We start from the raw sequence: 15751 nt of genomic DNA, 5'->3' as shown, positions 1-15751 counted from the left end.
TCTGCAGGGTAATACTTGGATCTTGAGGGAAATAAAGGAAGCCAAAAGTTTATAACACTTCAATTCCCAGAATGCATTGCAGTTATTGCCAAATAACAGGACAAACCGGATATCGCGTATTTAACAAATTCCTGTGAGTGTATGCATGGGCTTTTTCTCATTATTTGAGCACAAATACCGCTGGCTTAGGCACCGCTCCGACTCGCCTCAAGAGTGAAATATCACATATTCCAAGTGTTGGTATAATCAAACCCTAGTTTTAAATTTATTAGGCCTATATCTTATTCACACAGATTGGGTCACCCTGTCAACCCCATCAATTTCCATTGTAAAATATTGAACGATATTAAAGAAAGTGAAATCTTATGGCGTACAACAGGTGAAAAAGGCTTAATTCGTGGGTAACATGCATATGCGCATTTAACACTTTATTTGGTCTAGCAAGAAAAGTTATTTTTCAGTCCGATGGCACTTCCACCTGATGATTCACTAGATATGATCTTCTCATTTGATAAGTCTAGAATTGAAAAGGAAAACATTTTTTAAATAGTCCCCAGAGAGAATTTTGTCCCGCTTTGGCTAGAATTGACCATATACATGTGGCTATATTAGCTACTGGTTTCAGCAATCTATAAAAGAGATAGAGGCCAGGTAGTCTAGTGGCTGATTATTATGTCTAACACACAGAAGGTTGGGATTCAATTCTCGTGTTGGTTCATTCGGCATTGTTTCAGATTTTTTTCTGCAGTTCGCGCATTTAATTGTTAGTTTCATTTCAATATACATACATTGCATGGCTTAAACTCTTTTTTTGTTCCCGTTACCCAAGAGCAGCATATTATGTTATCGTCTTATTGGTTACAGTTGTTTGATGTCATGTAAAATCTCATGTCATTTTAAGTAGAGGCGTACATTGGGAGCGCTATTGATCTTAAAAGCTGGTGTACCTGGAGTGGAAGGAGCAAATGTGCCCGGTGTCGGCGTCGGTGTGGCTGTTGTTGCTGCTGCAGTTGATATAGTGGTTAGTTGACACTCCGATTCGTCAACACAAGTTCCATCGGCTAGCTGCTTCATTCCGTCTTGGCAAAAGCAACCTTCTACAAGATGATCACACGCCAGCTGAGAATGGTCACCTCCACAAGCAGGTGACGGTTTGCCACATTCATCATATATACTACCGCTAGGGCAATCCAAACAAGCTGCAAGAAAATTAAGGGAATCAGTGGCAGCGGATGTATTAAAATCTAGGGATGACGAGCATACTTTGTTGCCGTTTTCCTGGAATATTCGCAAGCAAAGTGTCCGAAAAACTTCAATTTCAAACTATTTTGTCCTAAATTATTGCTATTTGATGGGCCTATGCGCGCAAAGCGCAAAAAATTTTTACCCTTTGAATTCGTCGGCTGTATTCCATAGTGGCGTAAAAGTAACGCCATAGGGATTCAGCATCGAAGTGGTTACGTAATTCTCTTGGTTACCGGATCACGCTACTTTGGTATGCCTTCGAGTGCCATATACTTTATGTGGTGATCATTTCGATCGTGGTTCATTACTCTAGCGCGTGATCCCGTTGACATAGTAACATTACGTAACTTCGATACTGAATTACACGGCGACCGAGGTGGCGTACGGTTAACGTTAGGTTAGGGTATTGCGTTTTGTTTGTTTTCCATAGTGACGTATAGTTTTATTTTCAGTTTGCCAGCAATAGCATGTATTTATTTCTTTTGAAAAATATATAACAATAAAATCTATTTAGTTTACTACAGAAATTTCACATCATTTACAAAATATAATGAATGTCTGATTTACACAACTCGATTTTAAATTGGCATTTCTTCAAACCCGATTTTCTCGAAAAGTTGTTTATTCGCGGCGCCCCACTATACGCCACTATGGAATACGGACGACGAATTAATACATTTTTGGGGCAGCCCCGTTCCCCGACATCTGCCACCTATGAAAAGAATGTCGTTATTGTTTAACAAAATAATTACCAAACTGAGTTGCTCAAAATTTAATGAGCCAATTTCCACTTTTTGGAGACTGATTTATTTGATTTATTCCAAAAGTAAAAAAAAATGCTGCAGTTGCAATGCCTACTGGTCTGTTCGGCCCAACATGCTTTTTGAGAAAATCGCGATTGAAAATATTCTGTTGTTGGATGTGGCACCATACTTAATTTCTCAATAGTATTTATATAAAGAAGTGAATTGGAAGTTTCATTTGAGTAAAATTGACACGTTTATAACTCAAGTAAAATTGTTTAATAATGGTGTTAAACTTAAAGCTGTGTATGTGAATACTCTCGCTATATTATGCTACAGTTTTTCTTTATACATTAGATCTCTATGCATTGCGTGTTTTAGCTACTGTTACGAGTCGTACTTGACTCAAGGCCAAAATCACCTTTTACCCGAACTCACACGAATGCACAACACAAATACATACAATGTTTGACTAAGCTAACAAAATCTAGGTCTTTAATTAAAAACAAGATATGATTGGTGCAATAAATGACAACAAATGCACATACAAAATTAATCACACAATCACAATAATATTTTAACTTATTAGTACTTATCCAGCATTCTTCATCTTCAGATAACAGAGTTCTTGCAATGTTTCTGGACGGCTGATGTAAATATTCTTAATCATTAATGTCCTCCAAAAATCAGCGAAGTCCTTTGTACACTTGCACTTATAAATATCCTTGCGTATAAAATCCCCACACGAAAATGGCGCTGCTTACTCCAAACAATGATTTTCTTGCGCTGCTTTCTCCAAACGCTTATCTCCATGCGCTGCTTTCTCCAAACATTTATCTCCTTGCGCTTGCGCTGCTTTTTCCAAAATGGTGTTTCTTTCACCGATCACTCTTTCTCCAGGGAACCGGATTCTTTAACACTGCTCCGCTGTATTTGACAGATGTGTTGTTTTTATAAACCCAGCAAACTCCAGCAATTCGACAGAAGAACTTTAATCCTTTGATGAGGAAGAGCACATTTGTGTACTCGAAATCTCCTTCGTTGCTGTATTAAAAATAGCTCAATTATTGGCTATGTAAACTGGATAAAATGTACTTTTTTTTTGAAGTACGAAGACCAACACACAATGTTCTAATAATAGACATTAACCTTTCACATTACATCACTTTCTGTGGGTATTCAAGATGAAGTCATCCTCTCTTTACAGTCTCTGGTGATTTTCCCCTTGACATAAATAGTCTTGAAAATTATGTTATTATTGCAATCATAGGGGTTTTCCAGAAATGTCATAATAAACAAACTATTGCATGCTTATAAAGGAAACTTCCCCTATGTCATGACATAGGATTATACAGGGCACATCACACTACTAACGTACATAAAAAACTGAATAAATCTTTATTGATCTCTGAAGCTATCGATTTTGTTAAATTTGTTGAAGCGCGTCTCGATGTGTCTAAAGAATTGACAGACTCAGTGAAAAGAGCACATTCCTATTAGACCACGTAGTTGCAATGAGATTTGAAATGACCACCACTTGAGATCAGTATATTCCTAGCTATGATATTAAAAGAGATACATGTGGCGGCGTTGTGATGAGTGGCGGCACCAGGATTTTTTCGGGAGCAAAGTGGATTTCGGGAGTGGGGAAACAAAAAACAGTGCGCAAAATTGTTGCAAAAAGTGAACAAAGGAAAACATTTGGAGGAAATGCTCCACCCTAGTGCCGCCACTGGTTGTGCTATCAGTGGGTCTGAATTGGGCTATTCGGGTTATGCATGGCGTATGGTGGTGTCATACGCTATTAATATTAATACTTTTTTTTTATACTTTGAATCCCTACATTTCGACCTGAATAGAAAACTACGAAAATATCCAGTTAATTATGGTTGCTATAAAAGCCTATTGTAAGTATTGCACTTGAATATGTGTGTTGGAAGAATATTGTAAGATTCCGTCTGTACATTGAACATCACAGCATGAACATTGAAATCAAAAACCGACGAGAAATTACGACTTTCTAGACGTGAAAGGTGCGTAATTATTACGCGCAGAACATAAAAACGAGTCCTTCAAACTGATGAGAGGCTGTCGCGCATGCGTAGATAAAGAAACACCTAGCCTGAGTCCCTTGGCCTATTTCTCGATACTATTAAACATGGCGGAGCAATATGGTCATGCATGACTGTTGGAAACTAGTGGATTCATTCCACTATCATTGAGATTTCTGCCATGTATGAAGATATCGGGGTGATGAAAATCAATACTCACGACATTTTGCCTTAGCACGCCAATCACGAATACATATCCCTTTTAGTCGACACCGATGTGCGTATTCTTCTATCATGTCACACACACACTGGCAATCTCCTCCACGGTCACAGCGCATCCCGTCGTTTATACAATCTTTCTTAAAATCTTCAGGGGCAACCTTGTAATTGACCAAAAAATTGTAAATATTGAATATAGGGACATTGGGACATTGCATATTCCAAGAATAGAACAACGAGAACGGGGGCTCACTATGCGAAGAGTGCAACCCAGCTTACAAGGTACTTATATACAGTGCACAACTTATAAGTTCCCCCTAATGCTTTTTGAAATAAATCGAAAATTATTTAACGAAATGTAAAATTGTAAAAAGTTATGAGTAACCTTATTTGTTTTACAAATATGGGTCAATTTAATAGTGTCACACATCATTGCGTTTGGCCACAATGGTTCATTATGTAAAAAAGAGGGTGTTTTAAAAGTTGCACCTGAGTCCATAGGAGTCAATTGTCAAACAATACAGTATGTTAGGCCTGTCCATGTGTTTGTAATGGAAATAAAACTTAAAGTCTAGATGTTTAGTAGGGGATGTGTCCTCCTGCACTGTTGACAAGTGCATTGCAACTCCCATACGACGAGCAATTTCTTTCACCGGTACATTTTCATCCAGCAAACCTATTGCTCTACCGCGAAGAAATTCGGGCAAACGCGGCATTATTAAAATGTGACTTTTCACATGTGATGAACTACTGGCGATGTGGTCTATTCTCACTGCAGTACATATCCCTTCCATCTCAGACATTTATCATTAAAAAGAAAAGAATCAAACACCTGCTTTGCTTTTGAAGAAGAAGAAGAAGAATACCAAAGATTAAGTTTTCTTTTACAAACACATGAATATCCCTGGCCTACTGCATTGTTTGAGAATTGAGTCCTATGGACTCAGATGCAACTTTTAACACTGTTTAAAACGGTCTCCTTTTTTACATAATGAACCATTGTGACTGAACGCAATGACGTGTGACGCTAAAATGTGGTCCACATGTGTAAAACAAATAAGGCTACCCATATCATTTTACAGGTTTGCATTTCGATTTATTTAAAAAAATATGTAGGGGGAACTTATAAGTTGTGCACCCTATACATTACTGAACGTACATAGTGTCAGTATGGAAGTATGCAATGTAGTGCTTTGCACCAATAAAGCATATCTTTAATCCAGGAAAACACGTTCTATACAGCATACTTAGTCCCAAAAGTGTCCACAATAAATGAAAAAAAAAACATAAAAAAACAAAAACAAGTTTACTTTACAAGTGACTAACTTTGAAATTTAGAGTGCTCAAAACCATTACAGGTGAGCTATAGTTATAATATGCCCCCACTATTTTTAGTGGTTGAGCACTCTCGACTACTTTTGGAGTAGAGACTGATCTGATTGGCTTGGTTTGTCATGATTGATAAAGGCCTACGGCCGAAATATCGTGAATAAATTTGTTGATTAAATTCCCAGAAAATAAAAACGGTTTGTTCCAGAACTCAGAAATTTGCCAGATTACGCTTAAGGGTAATTTGTAATTACGTCCTCATTTTATACAAGATGCCCCCCCCCCCAAAAAAAAAACACAACAAAACAAAACACCCAGAACCCTCATTGCGCCCTCTTTCTCTCCTAGTTCTGAAAAGTTAATCAAATATATGTTGGTATGTAAAGAAGCCCTTGCTCGTTAGGTTAAATAATCCGGAAAAAAAACTTTCAGTCGGCTCACAGCGTTTTTCACGCTGTCCACGGAGTAGGTTTAGATACTTCAAGATTGAAAAGGAGTACACGAATATCAAGCATTACTCAATGATGACTTTATAAAATATCGAACTTTATTTAGGGAATGGGCTTTACCGGTGAAAATATGGGTTATGGATTATGTTAATTGTCATTAACTTGACGGCGAAATGGATGTGGGATGGGACTATACTTGCAATTAAACTTATTTTTTCTTGATTATTTATGCCTTACTTTCTTACTTAAAAAAGTTAGTCTGAAAAGGGCTGGTTCTTCTGAAGTGAGTGTACTGTGCTACTCTGCCTGGTTGCCTCCTTGACGAATACATGTTTCAGCCTTGGTCATCATTCCATCAATTGCATTGCATCGCCTTGTGCGCTGTATACTTGCGAATGCAGCAGTAATACGTTTGCGAAGAAGTTGGAGGCTAGCTGGTCATGCTGGTGATCCTCGCTCATAGTAAATGCGTTCCAAAGACTAATGCTATTATCTATCCATGTCATTAACTGTGTGTTTCGTTTTAATCTTTGATGTAGCCATACCTCATCCGTGGACAGAGTGAAAACGGGCACATTTCTTAAATAGGACATATCTTCCAAAAATTGTGAGCCGATTGAACTAATTGTTTTGGCTTATTAAAGTTAACAATTTAAAGTTTTTTTAACATATCAAAATACATTTGATCAACTTTTCAGAAAAGGAGAAAGATATGGCGCAATGAGGGTTCTGTACTTAATGGGACATCCTGTACCTACAAACTATAAAAACTGTGCATATGACTTCTTAGATTTTTACGTATGACCCAATTAATATGACTTTTAGTCCGAATTCTGAAAGTGGTTCGCTAGGCCGAATATCGGGTTCTCTAGTCCGAGGGATCACTAGTCCGAATAATACATAAGGTTCTCTAGTATAATATATAGAATAAGGCTCGCTAACCCTAACCTTTACTTTAATCCTAACCCTAAACCCTAACCCTAACACTAACCCTATATATTATATATACTCTATATTCGGACTAGAGAACCTCCGGATTAGCAAACTTAATTTGGTTTTCGGACTAGCGACCCTTCGGACTAGAAAACCTTCGGACTAGCGACCCCTCAGACCAGAGAGAAGTCACCAATGAAGCGGCTTATGTGCTCGGCCAGTAAGAGTGTAATTTGTGTTTGTTTTAAAGTGGGATTAAATCAACAGAAAATACCAATTTGTGTTTTTGGAACATGCCGGGTGATTCAATCGATGTTAGTTGATGGCTTGCCTAGAAGATCCACATGGCAGTTACTGTTTTTCCCTTCCATTAGGATTTTGTAGAGGAAGCTCCCCTCTTCTGCAGTTTTTGTATGCAATTAATAGGAATTACAAAATATTCTACAATTTACATACCCGAGTATGACAAGGTTGAAATAAAGCCGAATCCAGTATTTCACATTCTTGTTTTGCCCACGTCTCTCTCTTAACTTCGGCCTCTTGACATTGTGCATCTAGCGTTTCATTTACAGCAGCACAGTCTCCTTCCACCCAGCTTTTTACTGCATCCTCAAAAGAGGATGTATGCGAATTATCTCTCTCTTTAAATGTATTCGTTTGAAGATTATTATATTTGCTAACACCACAAATACCACACAGTTCAGGACATTTGGTACTGTTAGCGGAGACCCGGATATAGTTCTTCCCATCCCAGTCGACTGTTATACAACCGAGTGTACCATTCACTGCATAAAATATAATAATTTAAACATCTATCATACTCATCATATATCAGTATGTGATATCTTTAAAGGTTAATTTCAAGTAAAAAAAAGGGTTTTTTTTTTCAATTTATAAAAAAAAAAAAAAAAAAAAAAAAAGAAAAAAAAAAAACAAACAAACAAAAAAAAAAAAAAAAAAAAAAAAAAAAACAAAAACAAAACAAAAAAACAAAACAAAACAAAAACAAGAACAAAACAAAAACAAGAACAAAACAAAAACAAGAACAAAACAAAACAAAACAAAAAACATGGTTTAGGCGAGGGTGAGGTAATTATGGTGTTAGTGGTGTTGAAATTAAAATAGGCATACGTGCATTTGATTTAAATCTTGATGTTTCAGAAAGCTTCGGAGAGGATCTTATTTGAAGAAGATCTTCGTCCTGAGCATTTTGAATCTTTGAAAAAACAACTTGGTTGAAAAGTGAGTTGGTATTTTCATGTATACTTTTATATCCAGTAAGGTCATTTATGCCTTTTGTGTTGAAAGAACATTTTCGGTGTTTTTAAAACAAGTCTGTGAGGGCGCTTTGTCATGTAAAAACCCCTTTCGCGCATATTTTTGTTTTGTTAATTTATCATACTCGAGATTATCATCAAGTAGACACATTCTGAAATGTTTAGCCTTTTAACACATTTTGTTGTGGCTGTAGCGCTCAATTGCTACATGGAATGGCGAGTATCTATAATAAATTACTGAGTTTGGCGAATTGGTAAGGCTAAAAACTTCTACGTTTTACATTATTTCGAAAAAAAACCCGGCTTTTTGCGTTGCGTAGAGGAAGGATGTCCGCACCCCAATAAAACGTCCAATTTTGTTTTTGTTTACGTTAAGGGGTGGGGTATGAACGTTTGGACAGTATTTATTTTGGGACATTAGAGCACATCATACATATCGAATTGCATTCTGAATACGAAGAATGTCCTTCTGATATCAAATAATTTTGATTTTTTGAAATTCGCAATTTAATACACTTTTTATGGCAAATCATTAAAAATTGATATTTTTGATATTTAACAGTACTCGAAGTAAACTTTACAAATCTGATGATTTATACTTAAAGTGTATGTAGGTGGGATGAAAAGCCGACGATCAATTGAAAATTTTGACCTTTCGTATTGGAGATATGGATTTTTTTCCCAAAACACCAAAAAAAATTAGGTCTTTTTGGGAAAAAATCCATATCTTCAATATGAAAGGTCAACATTTTCAATTGACCGTCGGCTTTTCCTCCCAGCCACATACACTTTAAGAATATATCATTAGATTTATATAATTTACTTCGAGGACTGTTATATATCAAAATTTGAAAAATATCAAATTTTTATAATTTGTCATAAAATTTGTATTATATTGTGATTTTCAAAAATGAAAATTATTTGATATCAGAAAGACATGCTTCGTATTCAGAATGCAATTCGATAGGTCTGAGGTGCTCTCATGTCCCACAAAAATACTGTCGAAACGCAATAAACGCTCATTCTAGATCCCTTAAGGGTGTCAAATTATGTTAATTAGTTTCAAAAGCACTGGCAGCGCACTGCATGCTAAAACTTTTCACGCCAACACAACATCAAACAAATCACAATTTTACGGCATTTCTTTCATTAACTGAATATTTATCATATAGCAGGTGTTGGCTGACATTGTGCTCCACATTTATTTCAGTTTTGGGCCGGGGTAAAATGACTTATGGGTCAAAAACGAACGATATACACGTTTGTATAAATAAAAAAGAAAGTAATATTATATTAAAATTCTTTACTCTTTAAAGACGTGTATACCGTAAGATTTTGTCCAGTAGTCATTTATCCCGGACAAAAACTGAACTAAATGTTTAGCACAATGTCAGCCAACACCTGCTACATATAAATATTTAGTTAATGAAATAAATGCCGTAAAAATGTAATTTTTTGGACTGTATATCGTCTGTAGAGCATATATTTATATACATGCATCTTGAATAGCATTATATTATAGTTTAAGCCTCTTGAACTTACACAGCTCAGTGGCGCAATTGATACGGCATCTGCCTCAGGAGCAGTGGAACACGGGTTCGAGCCCCTGAATGTATTTAGATTTCTTTTTCATTATTATTTTACAATATTCTTCATCATATTATATTTGTCATTCTATCAATCTTTGCCAATGTCCGTCTTTTTTTCTGTATGTCTACCTATATTTTACGGCACTGTACAAATATCATCGTAATTTCCGCACTGATGATGTTTTTATATAGACATACGTAAATCTACATTAATTTTATGTAATAATAGCTGATTGAAAATTGCTCATTCAGTTCTTTTTATTTATCATTTCAATTAGAAGCAATTCGATGTAATGCTGCATTTAAAAATCATTCTTTCTTTTTTGTCAAAGAGTTCTCGCGTAATTCAGAACCAAGCCAAGACGCAAAACCAGGCATTAAATATGAAGATAATACAACATTCCGTTGCAAAGTTATTGAGTAAAAACGGAAAACAGATATAATATTTAGGATTTGACTCGGACAATCCAGGAAAAAAAGGTTGACACAGTTTGCCTGTCTTTTGGTATATCTCTGCCCCCGCTCCCCCAATTCAATGTTGGACAAAGCCATGTTGTCAACAGGTCCGTGAGACCCTCCAACATTGATTGATGGGGAGTGGGGAAGCGTGAGATATAGGGGGAGTCTGTACTTCACATATATTGCATGTATGTTTCCCTCACCTCCCCAATTGTAATAGGGCACGCATTTCCATTGTTTAGTGCAAGTGTGCCAACTATTAATTTTGCGGGTTGTAGCGGGATCCGGGACACGCGCGTGACACCGCTAGATGAGTAAATGGGAGCATTCACTATAACAGGAATTATTGAACAGATAGAATCATTGAAAATGTACTTTTTTTATTTATCTTAACATGCCCTACTTAGGCCTGCATTTCCTTTCTAACTTCTTTCTTTCTTTTAAGTTTCTTCTACATGGGCCAATTTTGTTCCATTCTTTTTTTATAAAAATATTTACTGCTTAGCTTGTGATATTCCGTTTCTATGTTGTTGTTTTTTAATTTATTTAACCCGTTCCGACTATTTTCTAAATCTGTCCTTTCTTACATTTCCCTTTTAGCTTCTTTTTTGTTGCTGCTTCGCTTGTGATTTCCCGTTTGCATGTTATGTATTTAATTCTGCTCTCAGTTAGCTTTTTCATTTGTATTTTGATTAGTTTCTTATTTTAGCTTCTTTTTTTCTTACATTTCCTGATTACCCAGCAAGCACAAGACGTTTTCGACATCATCATGATCATTCGCAAAAGGTTATAAAAGGTTGTCAGAAAACGTTTAAATATCGGGTTATATATAGGCTACATTAATGGTATAAAACGTTTTCATAACATTAAATAACATTTGTTGGTAATTAACTGCACAGCAAACAAAACTGTTTTTGGAAAGTTATTAAAACGTTTTTATACCCTTTATTTAACCCGACATTTAAATGTTTTCTGTTTTACGCGTGCGATGCCGTAAGTGCGTTACCCGCGCGGTATTGCTGCGTTACGCGAGCGGCGTTAGATACACCCGTTTTGTAGGACTCGCGTGGTTAGGTTAACAACCGACAACATTTTCCCTGTTTACCTAGGTTAGTAGCCGACTACTTTGTCACAGTTTTTGTAACCAATTATTGATCGATTTCAACCAAATAAAGTCCAGTGCATTTCCCGATCCCCCGTATGAATTTGGCGATATTTGAATCCAAACTGATGGAGCCTTTTGATCTTCATACACACAAAATCTACAAACATACAACATTTTCTATTTATAGTAAGATACATTTGGAGAGTAGGTAAAATTGTTTGCAATAAAAACTCGGAGCGTGACGGTGCATTTACAATTTGCACGAATCGCCAAAGACGGGTGACCGCTAATGTTTTTGTAATTACATTGTATGATACAAAATGAAAGTCTGTCTACGTCATATACTTTTTCTACTATACTTCCTATCATCTTCTGCCAATTTCTTCTTCACATATATTTCCAATCTAATTTACTAAAAGTCTTTTACGTCTTTGTTCCCGAATTCATTTTTACTGCTTACCCCATAGATAGAGCGTGACACTCTGTTATTTACGCGAGCGATGACGGGCACAAACCACCAAAACAGCGTCCCATTAAAAGACACGTGAAAGCGCGTCTCTTCTCTGCGCAATTTTGGACCTTTTCGGCAACAAATTGAATATAAAAATGCCAGCAATCCATTGCAAGTCGATAACAACTATAACGGACTCAGCATGATGTAGTAATAAACGGTTTGGTGTCAGCACGAGGGCGCAGTGGATTTCAAGACCTTGTTGTGTAACGGCGAGGTAAATAACTAGAGGTCTAATCTGGCTAAAACACCACTCGCATAATATATGAATATATGAATACAAAACCCACCCAAGTCCATACGTTGGCCAAATTGAGTTAAGCATGGGAAGTTGTTGCTATACATAGGCCTGTCATATGTATGAAAGAACAACTCAAATTCATCATATGTGTCTATTGAGCATGTGAGAAATAGTATGTATGAAAGAACACACAATTCCGTGATTTGAGTCTTGTAACACATTGATTGAAATCCAGTATATATAAAAGTCCGCTTGTAACACGTTCATTGCTGGAGAGTGACTTTTGAAAAAAAAAGGGCTTAATAAAGGAACGTATGTGGTTTATATTACATGGCAGAATGCTTATCAACATTATACATACCTGTGTGCTTTATTTTGTATTATCTTACTAGTGGTAATCTCATTCCAACGTTGTTGTCTTTGTATATGATTCAAAACACCACCCAAGTCCAAAATTTAAAATGAACCCTACAAAGTCCCTGAAATGGTAATCTTCATACTTTATACAGTTTAATCCACTTATTTGTACGTAAAACTTACCCCATTGACCAGGTAAATCTAACTTAAGAAATCAAAATGATGCACAGGTTTTTCTCCCAAAATCACTTCCCATGGACTTGGGTGGGTTTTGTATTCATGTATTCATATATGAGGTATCTTGTAGGCTTGTTTCAAAAGTGGTGGTGTTTGGAATACCACCCTACTCATATTTAGATAGAAAACACTTAAAGTATGAAGTTCCACATGTCATGCCGGTCAAAAGAATAATGTGTGTCAAAAGGTTAATGTGTCCACATTTCTAATACTGGAATACTATCATATAGGGCGACATTTTCCAACATAAAACGCGATTTGTAAGCCTAGATTTTGGTGTTGTTTTTCAACTAATTATATTTTCATTCCAAAGTTCTACATAATTTCCTTCATCCAATGTGTTTTGGGTGTAACATGTATTGATCCATATCATTTCGCACACATGTAGGTGTAGGGTATGATTACTTTCCAACAGGGGCTAGCCTGAAAAAAAGTCGCTCTCTATGAGACCCCTTAACTACATAAACTATAAAAAGCCTTTGAAACGGAATCAAGAAGAAATAAGGCGCCTTTGGGTGATAGAGCTACAGAACATGAGTGTGTTGTGATATATGGGGCCTTTGGGTGACAGATACACTGAAAAGGGCACACTTAACACGCACAATACACAAGTCACCTCAACAGTACCGGAGTAAGAATTTTGAGCCCTAAATTACAGTGTTGACATAATACCTCTACTCACCTTTTACACTGAATTTGTGAAACATTCCACATCGTCTATACAGCAGAGTCCCTTTTTCCGGATTTGTATTTGCTTGTTTTACCGTGATGGATACGTCGCTTCCTTTAACAAAGGTAGCAGACAAGTCACCACAGTGTATTTTTATGGCTGTAGTGCAGGGAGCACCTCCAATTCCACATTTAATACTTGCAACAGAAACTATGCAATTGCCATCACAATCAGATGCTAATGTATGCCAACATTCAACTTTACAAAATAAATAAATAGAAACATAAATAAATAAATAAATAAATAGAAACATAAATAAATAAATAAATAAATAGAAACATAAATAAATAAACAAATAAATAAATATATAAATAAATAAATAAATAAATAAATATATAAATAAATAAATAAATAAATAAATAAAACAAATTTAAATTTAAATAACGCGAAAGCTTCATAACAGGTAGTGAGTCACTTCGAGACCTTTACTTGGCGACTGATGTTTATTATAGAAACTAAATGTTTCTTTTTACAAATATACCCACCCATCCAGTCGGGTAGATAATATGCCTAAAGTCAAATTGGCCCTGGGGCAAAAAAATCCCATGAAAAGAAGCAATTGAATACAAACCAGCTAACCAGATCAGACCAAAATAACAAGCAAACATACAAGAAAACAAAAACAATTTGACATTATTCATAGAACATGCCGGGTCATGAAATTACATACTTTGATCCTAATCAGTCTATAATATCGAATTGATTAATTCGAATTAAACAATTCATTGATGTTAGCACTGGGTAGTAGCCATTACTGCCAGTTGACAGGAAGTCTAGAAAGTTGACCTCAACGCTGTAGGTGGTCTTCCTGTACTTTTGAATGGGACAGCAGTAACCTTGGGCATGTTTTAGACCAAAATTTTGTGAGAGCATAACAAGACTATCCGTCGATGGATTTTTATTTCCGTCGGTAGATATTTTTAAAATTAAGTTTGTCATAACATATGTATAATAAATTAGCTAGGTAAGATTTGAGTAACCTTGATGAAAATTATCAAAAAATGAAGTGCCTATTCAATTGTGTGGGTACGGTCCATAACCTGTCACTTGGTAGTTTTGTAACATGTCTAATGGCGCTGCCCATGGCCACTCGATGAATTGTTTTATTCAAATTAATCAATTCGATATTATAGACTGCCAATTATGTGTCTAGGCTATAGTCGTTGTTTTAAAGTTAATGTTGCCTCTTTGATCATGTTCATCAATTAAAATGTCGTAAGCTTCATTCCTGTTAAATTTGAGCTCGATTGGACCAACTTGAAAATTTGACCTTTAGAGAAGGCGCCTTATCTGGTTGTTAGACTACTTTATCTGGGCGTATGTCCCCTTGCTGGGGTTAAATAGACACCTTGTGTGAGGTTCAGATGCCTTGTCTGGGGGTTTAGACTGTGTTACCCTTGGTTTATGTCCCTTATCACGCTATGGAATACAAGATACTGCCTTAAGCTGGATCCAGTCGTACATGAGTGGACGTACTCAGTCTGTTAGCATCAAAAGTGTTCTCTCTGATGCACTGCCATTAACCTACGGTGTCCCCCAGGGATCGGTTGCTGGGCCGCTGTTATTTACACTCTATAGTGCGCCCCTTCATGACCTCATACAATCGCATGGTGTCAGTAGCATAGTATACGCAGATGACACTCAGCTATACTTGACATTCAATCCTGAAGATCGAGAGTCCGCAATAAAGAAGATTGAAACCTGCATTGCTGATATACGATTTTGGTGTTCAACCAATAAGTTGGTTCTCAATGATAAGAAGACTGAGTTTATCCATTTCTCCTCTCAGTTCAGCAAGTCACCTGCAGTGCATTCCCAATTATCCATCGGTGAAACCGTGATTCAATCTTCACCACGAGCTCGTAATCTCGGAGCTGTTATGGATTCTTCACTTCGTATGACAAATCACGTGGATAATTTTTGTAGATCTGCTATGTGTGCCATCAGAAAAATAGGTCAGATACGACAATATCTGGATAACAACACGACTTGCAGACTAGTACATGCTTTCGTGACATCGCGGCTGGACTCCGTCAATTCCCTTTTGTATGGCTTATCTCAATCTGAAATCGCGAAGATCCAACGTGTTCAAAACACCGCTGCTCGTCTTGTTTTGTGTGCATCTCGCCGTGAGCACATTACACCTTTGCTCTGTCAACTGCATTGGTTACCTGTTGAATACAGATCTATGTTTAAGATCCTGTTGCTCACATACAAAGCCATGAATGAAATGGCGCCTGCATTTATTTGTGATCTTGTAAGTCTGTATGTTCCTA

General features: G+C 36.5%; 1 protein-coding gene across 1 annotated transcript in view; it reads right to left on the bottom strand.

Annotated features, from left to right (window-relative positions):
• The window catches only part of LOC140150210 (uncharacterized), a 186253-nt gene that overhangs the window by 34032 nt on the left and 136470 nt on the right, over positions 1–15751 (bottom strand). The window contains exons 23-26 of the mRNA XM_072172216.1: positions 13428–13673; positions 7426–7754; positions 4260–4419; positions 948–1199 (exon numbers count right to left, since the gene is read on the bottom strand). Coding sequence (XP_072028317.1) covers positions 948–1199; positions 4260–4419; positions 7426–7754; positions 13428–13673 — 987 coding nt within the window. The remainder of the gene's footprint in view (positions 1–947; positions 1200–4259; positions 4420–7425; positions 7755–13427; positions 13674–15751) is intronic.

Source organism: Amphiura filiformis, chromosome 4, assembly GCF_039555335.1.
Source record: "Amphiura filiformis chromosome 4, Afil_fr2py, whole genome shotgun sequence".
Classification (NCBI taxonomy): domain Eukaryota; kingdom Metazoa; phylum Echinodermata; class Ophiuroidea; order Amphilepidida; family Amphiuridae; genus Amphiura; species Amphiura filiformis.
The sequence above is the reverse complement of the archived record's forward strand: the minus strand, read 5'-3'. Positions and strand labels throughout refer to the sequence as shown.